The 11,162-nt window shown below is 43.8% G+C and overlaps 2 protein-coding genes across 2 annotated transcripts in view; both read right to left on the bottom strand.

The window, feature by feature from the left end:
• Window positions 1-247: 247 nt before the first annotated feature.
• LOC138948963 (A disintegrin and metalloproteinase with thrombospondin motifs 18-like) overlaps window positions 248-11,162 on the bottom strand; it is a 47,772-nt gene continuing 36,857 nt past the window's right edge. Inside the window, exons 28-34 of the mRNA XM_070320641.1 lie at window positions 8,303-8,494; window positions 7,783-7,905; window positions 6,720-6,899; window positions 4,797-4,991; window positions 3,834-4,012; window positions 2,082-2,239; window positions 248-1,041 (exon numbers count right to left, since the gene is read on the bottom strand). Coding sequence (XP_070176742.1) covers window position 1,041; window positions 2,082-2,239; window positions 3,834-4,012; window positions 4,797-4,991; window positions 6,720-6,899; window positions 7,783-7,905; window positions 8,303-8,494 — 1,028 coding nt within the window. The 3' untranslated portion in view covers window positions 248-1,040. The remainder of the gene's footprint in view (window positions 1,042-2,081; window positions 2,240-3,833; window positions 4,013-4,796; window positions 4,992-6,719; window positions 6,900-7,782; window positions 7,906-8,302; window positions 8,495-11,162) is intronic.
• Window positions 8,504-11,034, bottom strand: LOC138948968 (uncharacterized). Its single transcript, XM_070320653.1, has one exon. The coding sequence runs from the start codon at window positions 10,662-10,664 to the stop codon at window positions 9,081-9,083; it is 1,584 nt and encodes a 527-aa protein (XP_070176754.1). The 5' UTR covers window positions 10,665-11,034; the 3' UTR covers window positions 8,504-9,080.

Here is an 11,162-nt window from a genome sequence, read left to right as displayed (position 1 = left end):
GTTAAGTGTGTGTGAGTGTTCATGGATTACTTTGTAACATTTAGTGGTCAGAGGAGATGTATTTTCACACACCATGTACTGAAATTGTACAGCTTTCTGACTTGGGAAAACACAGATCATCTTCACAATATAAATCACAATACTAATTTAACATGCAAACACACACACTCACTCTCTCCAAGAAAACAACTTGTCAACCAAACAGGCGCTCGCTCTCCACTCAAAAAACAATCCTCAAAACCTTAACTGTGATCAATCAACTGTTTACTTCAGATCTTTTCAAGTATTTACAGCAATGGTTAAACATGGCGGTTTGAAACCCAAAACGAGTTCAGTCCTCAATAACTACAGCAATTTTTTAAGATCAAGAAATGCTGAACCATCTTTAATCAATCAGAACTTTTCATGAGCTTTATAAATACATAAAACTTGAATCATCAGCTCACAGCCTTCGTTTTGCGTTTTTGTTGCAGCTGAGTGCATTTACAGTTCAAAAATCCTCCTATGGTAGTAAAACAAACCCAAAACTACCCAACGACGACATCTGTGAAGCTCGACAGTTTCTTGTTCACGCGAGTGCATAAATTAACCTAGTTATTACCGTAATTACGTGGTGTTTGGTCGGAGTTCGATTCAACTGAGTGATTCCGGCCTCCATTTTGTTTTACACAAACTCATGATGACGTCTGACATAGTTTGCTAGTGACGTGTCTTTTTGTGCATGATGTGGTGATCTACCTGATCTAAATTTAGATCCGAAAATAGGCCAAGACCAGCTGGGTCCGAGTACAAAATTGATTAATAAAAAAATCGCAGTTCTTGACTCTTTGGGTGCAAGTCAATGAAACTTGGTAGTTCTTCTAACGGATAGCTGCCTGAGGTATGACTAAAAGCCCCAGGGGCTCTGTGCACCTGGATTTGACAAGTTCAGTACCTTTAAGAAAGCAAATATGCAGTAACATAGGAGGATTGATTTGCTGGCTGTAAGGTGGATATGCCTGTAAACCACTGAGACGCTTGGTTCACTTCTCTCTCCGTAATCTGAAAACGAAAAGCAACAGCTTGTTAAGACGCATCCAGTAATTAAGCTTTTATCTACCTCTTAAAGGCAGTCACTCCTTCTCGCGAAAACAGTTTTGGTCACCATCTCAGATCTGACCAACCCTCCACTTTGTCACATACTAGAAATAAACAGCCTTGTCGCTCTCTGCACAAAGTTTGATGAATTAATTTCATAAAAGCCACTTGTGTTTTTTTAAAGAAATTAATTCATACAAAAATTTTAAATCACCACAGCAAGCAGTCAGGTTGTTGATTTTTGGTATGTGACCAAGTGAAGACATGGTCTTTTTGCATGTCTTGACAAGTTTTTACAAGAAGGAGTGTGCCTTTAAAGAAGAACAGCTACTGTCTGTGTCTTGTCTAGGTATGTACGTGTGTATGCGCTTTGTTGATAAACTCGGTGTATGATGTATGTTATGCTGTGTTTATGTGTATATAAAGGAAATAAAATGTATAAAAAAAAAATTTACAAAAAAATTAAAAAAAAGAAGAACAGCAAATGCTATATCGACTCCCCTTCGCTGAGGTAGGGTGTAGCCACTTAGTGCCACCAATGTGGGTCTGACACAATGGGAAACAATCTACAATCTACTGGCCGTATAAAATTTCATCTCACACGGCATCACTGCAGAGCGCCTAGAACTGTACCCACGGAATATGCGCAATATAAGCTTCATTGATTGATTGATTGATTGATACCCTATACCTGGGACAGATTGATATTGCTCAGTACTGAGAATCTCCTGATAGCTCGGGTGAGTCAAAAAGAATATGGCCAACAACAGTTTGAATTTTCATTTTCATTTCAAAAAGACTGCACAGCAACAAAAGATTTGGATGGTATCTTTAAAGACTTACGAGTCAACCACCTTTGACTGTTTTGCATTGTGTTTTGAAATTTTTGTCCACAAATCAACCTTTTCTGATTTTGATTTTTGATTTTGGAACACTGGCAGTCTTTCTGATTGGATAATCTGTACACAGAAATTCAACAAAATCTCCAGAAACATAATTCTCACCAAGGTGCGATGAATTTGTAGGATGCTAGGAAACCAGGGCCGTTCTTCATCTGGTCACTGGCAAAGACGACCTTGACCCGGTTGCCCTTGGACTGCCAGGTCAGGTCAGGCCACGTTCCACAGAACACATCTTTGTTTCCATACTCCTCATCATACACCTGCACAAGAAACAATTTTTTTTAAATTTATTCGCACAAATATTTGAAAATAACCTTTCACACACACACACACACACAGGTTTATTGTCTTTTTAAACAAGAACTTTTTCTCTGCATAAAGGCAATTTTCTTCAAGGCAAAACAACACAAAAGAATACATATGTGGCTACTATCCCACGCCCGTTTAGTAGTAAATTTGATATCAAAAGTCCTACGTTTTTTGCCATTAAGGACTTGAGTGTTTGTCCGCTTTTTATCCATGCCGGTTTATCCATCACTAGACACTATAAACCATAGCAGATATCTGCCGAACTGGTAAAAAGAATGTGCTTACATCAGAGAAAACAGCTAAATATATATATAACTAGAATGAATACCCGCTTCGCCGGGTAGCCGGCTTCGCCGGGAAGAAGTACTTAGAGCCGTACGCCGGCTTCGCCGGGTCCGAACAATGGACCCGCCAAGCTTAGGTCCCTCCCAGATTCGTGGAATGGGAACAGCACGAAAATGATTCAGTGGCCATAATGCCATTCCTGACCATATCGAGTCCCATCCTTGTCGACGAATGTAACCGTGTTAATCACCTTTGGAGGCGAACTCCACTCAAACAGGACTGAGCAAGTTATGGCTTCTCAAAGGAAGGCCAGTACATAAAATTACACAAAAGCCGCCAGACCACATCACAAACAGAACTGAACAATGCACAGGTGTTGCTCATATAGAGAGAGACACACACACACACACACACACAAAAACACAGAGAAGCCGTATGTATAGAGAGATAGATGACAGTGTATTTTTCGCGTGGCTGTAAATTGATTCGACCTTTGCACTTTTACAGTGAGGATAATTTATGGGTCCAATTTACGTTCTGTACACTGCGTTGACCTTCTAAAAATAGTAACAGTAACAGAACGCCGGGAATATCCGAAGACGCTCAGCGCAGTGGACAGCGCAGTGACATTCTAAAAATAGTAGTAAGCTGAGGTGGAACCAAAATAGCTGAGGTGGAACCAAAATCGGTTCCGCGCTGCGCGCTGAGAGCACGTGTTGAAATATCGACCAGGTTGTGTCGTGTCCCGGGTCTACCTGAATATGCCCACCAAATTTGAAGCAGATCCATCGAGAACTTTGGCCGTGCATGGCGAATACACAAATACACAAACACACAAATACACAGACAGATACACAAACACACAGACAAACAGACACAAGTCGTATATATATATAGAAGAACAAATTGTTTCCTATTCCATGCCCCTTCCTCCATCCCTTAACACTATAAACCACAGCAGGTATCTGCTGAACTGGCAAAAAGAATGTGCTTCTAACGGAGAAAAAAAGCTAAATATAAATAACCAAAGGGAAGTAAGCGCTTTAAATGCATACGACATGTGTAAAGGAGTAAGCGAGAGTTGTACGGAACCAATCTCCTGGCACCTGAGAGAATAACAAGCATTGAAATGAACAAGCCACTTTCATCCTCATTTCATTTTTTAAATATCTTAAGAAAAAAAAAGAAGACAAAATTAAACATTGAGAAAATAAAAAATTCGTGACTATAATACCAACAAGTCAATCAAACTCCACTCACAGTAACGGTGTCCTTGCCACACTTCTCACTGTCGAGACGGAAGAGATCAAAGTTGAGGCGGACGGTGAAGTTGGGGGGAGCGACGATGGTGGTGAGACACAGCTTGTTGTGGCGGTAAGGGGCAGGGAACCCAGGACTGGCCACCGCTCCAGACGGGTTGGTCAGCAGACGGTCGCAGCCTGCACACAGACAGCGGTGGACATGCGGTCAACAAAATGAATGCCGCCCACAGCGCCCAATAGAGAATCTATGTGCAGATCCCAGGAACGCACAGAAATTCCCGCTACCACCATGCTACCGACTTTCCTTTTCGCAGTAATATTACAGTCAAGTCTGTCTATAAAACCCCGCCATGGGACTGTGAAAAGTAGCTGGCTGGAGTCAGTTGTCATGACTTGCAATCATATTTTCCGTTATGTTCTGAGAAAATAGTTTACTGCTGCAGAGGAAACCTCCTGTTAAACCTGCTGATTAGAGACCTCCTCTGTTCCAGACCCTGTTTCGTCTGGTTCTTTTCACAATGTTTGCACACTTATCTTCATTTTAAGACTCCCTCTCTTTAAGACATGGTTTCATCAAATGTTTTCACAGACTTTAACCTTCGCCGGTGGTTGTGGGTCCGTGTGGACCCAGAAGGGCGTTTAATTGCAAATATCTCTTAAACTAGTTGGAATTTTGTAATGAGCTTTTAAGAATGCCTCAGGCACCTAAAAAGCTTTTATGTACTAACATTTCAGCGAGAAGTAATTTTAAAAAAAAGGTCATATTCAGACTACAAACATCGTGGGGCCGTGCGGACCCATGTTTCTCAAAGAAGGAAATGAGAAGCATGGGTCCGCACGGCCCCACGATGACTTCCGTGTGTAGTCGATAACCCAGACGGGCGAAGGTTAAAAGGGGGGGGGGGGGGGGGGGGGGGGTGTGTTACCCAATACTAGAACTTTTCTCAAAGGACACACTCACCATGTTGAACGTCAGGTGATTTCTCCACCCTGTAGGACATGTTGTAGCCATGACCCGGCGTTGCCACAGACAACTTGATGGTGACGATGTGTCCTGTCGTGGTCCACTGCACCGGTGCTGGCAGGTCGCACAGGTCACGCTTCATCTTCTTGCCCTTCTTTTTGCCTCCCTCCTCCCTCACCTCCAGCCAGTCTCCTGCAATAAAGTGGTAAAGTACTTTACACATTACAGTCAAACCTCAATCAATCAATCAATATGAGGCTTATATCGCGCGTATTCCGTGGGTACAGTTCTAAGCGCAGGGATTTATTTATTTTTTTAATAATTTTTTTATGCAATTTATATCGCGCACATATTCAAGGCACAGGGATTTATTTATGCCGTGTGAGATGTTTTTTTTTTACACAATACATCACGCATTCACATCGGCCAGCAGATCACAGCCATTTCGGCGTATATCCTACTTTTCACGGCCTATTATTCCAAGTCACACGGGTATTTTGGTGGACATTTTTATCTATGCCTATACAATTTTGCCAGGAAAGACCCTTTTGTCAATCGTGGGATCTTTAACGTGCACATCCCAATGTAGTGTACAACGAAGGGACCTTGGTTTTTCGTCTCATCCGAAAGACTAGCACTTGAACCCACCACCTAGGTTAGGAAAGGGGGGAGAAAATTGCTAACGCCCTGACCCAGGGTCGAACTCGCAACCTCTCGCTTCCGAGCGCAAGTGCGTTACCACTCGGCCACCAAGTGCGTTACCACTCGGCCACCAAGTGCGTTACCACTCGGCCATCAAGTGCGTTACCACTCGGCCACCAAGTGCGTTACCACTCGGCCACCAAGTGCGTTACCACTCGGCCACCAAGTGCGTTACCACTCGGCCATCAAGTGCGTTACCACTCGGCCATCAAGTGCGTTACCACTCGGCCATCAAGTGCGTTACCACTCGGCCATCAAGTGCGTTACCACTCGGCCATCAAGTGCGTTACCACTCGGCCATCAAGTGCGTTACCACTCGGCCATCAAGTGCGTTACCACTCAGCCATCAAGTGCGTTACCACTCGGCCATCAAGTGCGTTACCACTCGGCCATCAAGTGCGTTACCACTTGGCCATCAAGTGCGTTACCACTCGGCCATCAAGTGCGTTACCACTCGGCCACCCAGTCCTCACCTGTCTATAATGACCACCCAAAGGACCAACCAAAAAGGGTCGTTACAGACGGGTAGTTGCCATGGAAAGGTGAGTCATGTAGAAAAAACTCATTTCGTAGGAGATCCTTTGCGGAGGTCGCTGTGGGCAGGTGGTCATTTTTGAAAAGTTTTCGCTATGATTGTGTAATCAAATGATTCACAAAATACATGTAATGCAAGGACAGCTTTGACCCCCCCCCCTCCCCCTACATAATTACACTTTAGTATACTTTCTGTACTGGTGAGGTAGGGTATAGTATGCATAATGAAGAACAAAGTTTGCGTTCAGGAAATACGGAAGTTTCGAGTCTCCTGTGTGCAACTATTTTTTAGCATTGAAATGACATCAATGAAGATTGTGATGACAATCAAAGGGAAGTAACTGCATACAGTAAAGGTATATGTGCAGTTGCTTCTCTTCATCTATAATCTGAACGAAAGACAGGAAATAGAAAGGGGCAAAAAGGGAAGGAAAGAATAAAGAAATGGCTGGGTTTTTTTTTAACGTTCCTTCAACGAATATGACTATGCGGGACCAAGAAGAATAAAGGAACGGGAATAAAAGAAATAAATGGAGCGGAAAAAAACCCTACAATACCGACAAACACATGTTCTTTGTAAGTTGTCAACATTTTGAATAGAAAAAAATGAAGCTGTTACTTCTACTGTCCGCAAAATTCATTTATTTTAAAAATAACATTTTTGAATTTACTATTTCAGTTTACCTTCTTTGCAGCTGATGCGCAGATCGGTAAATGACAGCTGGATCCTGGAACCAATAGGAGCAACGATGATCTGAGAGCAGGAGGCGTCGACCGGTCGACCAATCAGAGATAAGCTACCAACAGGGTCTGTCAGCACGTTGTTGCACAGGGGTCGTGGTGGGGGAGGGGCAAGCACAGAACCTGAAAGAGCACAAACATTCATGAAGGCAAACACCGGACCTTAAAGACTCAGAGCTTAGATGTAAACTACCACAAGAAAAAGAAAACACTGGACCTTAAAGATTAAGAGCTTTGCGGTAGAGTACAAAAGATGAATGGGATGATGGGAGATATAACCCAAATTAGCCCCCGCGTGAAGTTCACGCTCCCACTGAGTGAATCTCCAACAGTCGCTCTTCTTTAAGTATGTGACATCACTTGTATGGCGTTAATTCGGGACTATGCCATGATGAGGATGCTGCTGCTGTTGATGATGACGGCCAAGAGAATTTAGCAGAAAAAGGTTCAATTCGGTTAGATTCAAAATAATGTTCTCAACATTTAGTTTACAAGAGAACAGTAACATTACAGATTCTGATACTGCATACCTACCCCCCCCCCCCCCCCCCCCCCCCCCCAACTACCAGGCAATCCATTCAAGGACGAATGAGTTACAAGGAAATTAAAAAAACAGAGGGGTCCGGGGAAAGAGCCCCTGGTGTGAGTCTGGGTGCAACGCTTTGAGATGCTGAAGCATTTTGGCCTTGTAAATACGAATTTAACCCCCTCTGGTGAATGATACATTGTGCATGTAAAAAAACACACTATATTTTGTCCCTTTCACCAGGGTTAAACTATAAAACATGTTAGTTACAGGCCTATGTACAGTTCACAATTATATGCACTAGAAAGCTTTTTTTTGTGTGCTTTCGCGGAAATCCAAGAAATCGCAGAGATTTGCATTGCGTAACTACAGGCAAGCCATTCAAGGACGAATGTATTTCAAGGAAATGAAAAAACACAGGGGTTGAGGGGGCTGCGTAGGTCCCCTGTCGCTCCTACACACATGTACAGACACACTTACGTCTGCGCCTGTTGCCGCACTTGTTGCAGGACTTCTGGCAGTTAGCGGCGGCCCAGTCAGCGTAGCTGGTGCACACGTCGGCACCGTACCCGGCACAGTCCGCCGACACGTCCACACAGTTGCCTGGCAACAGCGGAATGGAGAATAGTTTGATTAAGTACTGCATCAAGATGTCACAAGTGTAAGAATAACTTCACAGCGGTATTTCAATAGCAAACTATGCTGCAAGAACATAAAATGATCACAACAGTTTTACAACAGTATTGTGACAGTACAGCAGAGGTCATTGAACTGACACAACATTTTACACTTCAAAGATCAAAATAGTTGCTTTTAACATGATGGAGTAGACTATTTAGGCTGTTTGAAAACTGCAGAATTTTGTCAAATAAAAGCCTCAAACAGTTGCACAATTTCACAAAAACCTGCAACATAAACTGAGCAAAATAATTATTGCACACATTTGTTGAGGGATCCCTGCACCACTACACCCGTTTACCTTCCCAAGTTTTATTCTTACCCGTGGAGCTACTCGCAGCGACAGCACCACCACCTCCACCACCGCTGTTGTTGTTGCTGGTGCTGGTGCCGGTGCTACCACAGACACCACACATTTTGGCGCAGTTGTCTTTAGCCCAGTCGGCATAGTCACCAGTGCAGACACTCGCTCCATACCCTGAGCACTGCTCGTTCTTGTCCTGGCAAGCAGCACCTAAACAAGGAGAGTTTTTTGGTTGTAAGATGTGTAATTGCAGCAAGCAGAGCATACACTTTTTTCCATACCCTGAGCGATCGTCCCTCCTGTCCTGACAAGCTAGGACAAATTTATGATAGCAATACAGTTCACCACCACCCACCCATTTATTTCTTAAAGAGGAGGGTCTTAAATATGGAGGTAAATTTACAGCGGTAACTGATTAGCAGAAATTTTGAAAAAAACGCCTTAAAAGTGGTAAGTCTTAAAATTCGGGTGTCGAATAAAAAAAACCCATGGTAAGTCTTAAAATTCGGGTGTCGAATAAAAAAAATATATAAACATAAAAAGCAGTAAAAATCAAATGACTCATTTTTCTGTTCTTTGAAAGCTGTCAGATGAAAACACATTATTTTTTAAACACACAATCCTTAGTTCACTACCATAAAATCATCAAGTATTCCTATATATCTCCCAAACCCTAAATCCTCTGAGGAAGCAACACAACCATAAATAAATGTGAAATACTGACAACACAACAACAGATTACCAAAACAAACACAAGTCAACAACATCTGCATGCAATAAGACAGCACATCAGCCCTCACAGTATTAGCTTACCACTGTCAACGTTTGTAGGAGTACCAATACCATTATTGTCACCGCTGTTACCATTACCATTCTTGTTGCCGATACCATTACCACTGTCAACGTTTGTAGGAGTACCAATACCATTATTGTCACCGCCGTTACCTCTACCACGACCAGAGCTGCTTCCCACCACTCCACCACTGCGAGTTTCACCGCAAAGATCGCAGAATTTCTGACAATTCTGCACTGCCCACCCCTCGTATGGTCCAGTGCAGACTGATTCTCCGTAACTTTTACAGCTGTCGTAAACATCCTTGCAGAAGCCAGACTCTGAGGTTCCACCTGCGTTTTCTTTGGATTGTGTGGTCTTCTCAGCTATGGAGCCCTCTTCTGAGCAGAATCCGCAGAATTTGGCGCAGTTGGTTCTTGACCATTCCTCGTAGTCGGAGCTGTGGCATACAGACTTGTCGTAAGACACGCAGTTGTCTACTTCATCCTTGCATTCCTTGCCGCCTGCTACTGGGGTGGGCGCTCCGCAGAACTTGCAGTGACGCTGGCAGTTATCTTTGGCGAAATTAGCGTAGCGTTCGTCTGTGCAGAAGCTCTGGCCGAAGGCGGCACAGTTGCTGACTTTATCTTGACAAGCGGATGAAGGAGACGTTATGACATTGTTGGATTTCTTGGTAGCTGCGGTTGTTGTTGGAGATGGAGTTGTAGTTGTTTGCGCTATTGTTGTGGTTTGTGTAGTAGTAGTTGTGCCTTTCACCTCTCCCTGTCTGCAAATACCGCAGTACTTGGCGCAGTTGGCTTCAGCCCATTCCTTATATTGCTGATTCTTGCAGACTCCTTTGTCATACTGGGCACAGGATTCCAATTTATCCACACAAACCTCTTCCCCTGGTAGGCTCTTGCTGACACAAAACTGACAGTGTCGAATGCAGTTTTCTTTGGCCCAGTCAACATAGTCCGCTTGTGAGCAGAAACTGGATCCGTACTGATCGCAGTTGTCAACTGCATCCATGCATGAAGCATCAACAGCTTCAGTTGCGGTTTGAGTTGGTGCTGGTTTTGGTGAAGTTACTTTCGCAACTGCGATGGTTTTGACAGCAAATTCAATAGTTGAGGCTTGGGTTGATGCTGGTTTTGGTGTTGTTGCTACAGCAACAGCGACGGTTTCAACAGCATGGTTGTCTTCACATAGATTGCAATAGCGAGCACAGTTCTCCTTTGCCCAGGCAACGTACGCTGGCTTGGAGCAGAAATCTGTTCCATACTGCTGACAGTTGCTTGCAACATCCAGGCAATTAGAAGGAAGAGCAGATTCAGGTTTTGATGTTGTGGTGGTGGGCATGGCCACAGGGGTAGAAACGCTGCTTTCTTCACAAAGGTTGCAATACCTGGCGCAGTTGGTTTTGGCCCAGTCGATGTAGGTGCTCTGGGAGCAAAAGCTTTTTCCAAACGCAGCGCAGTTTGTGTTCGTGTCCTTGCAGTTTGAAGAGAGCGTTGTTGCCGGTGATGTGGATGTGGTGGTTGGTGTTGTCGTAGTGATGGTAGTTGGAGTGGGGGTGGTGGTTGTAGCAACAGTGGTTGTTGGCATTGTTTGTGATGGGGTCGTGGGAGCTGTCGTTCTGCCTGATTATTATTACATGTACCACAAGTTTATGAGATCAAAGAAAAAGAGTGAACAAAACAATCACATGTCTGAAAATGACTCTTGAATTGATCAAATACACACTGGCAGTGAGGAAAATGTGAAAACTGCTGTACCTACATAGCGTTAGGAGTACTTTCTATTCCCCTTGATTTTCCCTACTTGAAACAGGATAAGATACGATTCACATTGATACACAGACACAGAGACACGAAACACACACACAAACGCATGCATGCACACATACACTAACGCACGCACACTGACACACACATGCACACATGCACTGACGCACGCACACACACACACACACACACACACACACACGCACACTCTCTCAATCCCTACATCAGAGTTATATTCTACAGTGCCACATTTTATTCCTCCCCCCTCCCCCCACTGCCTCCTGCCTCACCACTCCCCCATCAATTCCCAACTCTCCTC

This window comes from Littorina saxatilis, linkage group LG15, assembly GCF_037325665.1.
Source record: "Littorina saxatilis isolate snail1 linkage group LG15, US_GU_Lsax_2.0, whole genome shotgun sequence".
Taxonomy (NCBI): domain Eukaryota; kingdom Metazoa; phylum Mollusca; class Gastropoda; order Littorinimorpha; family Littorinidae; genus Littorina; species Littorina saxatilis.
The sequence above is the reverse complement of the archived record's forward strand: the minus strand, read 5'-3'. Positions and strand labels throughout refer to the sequence as shown.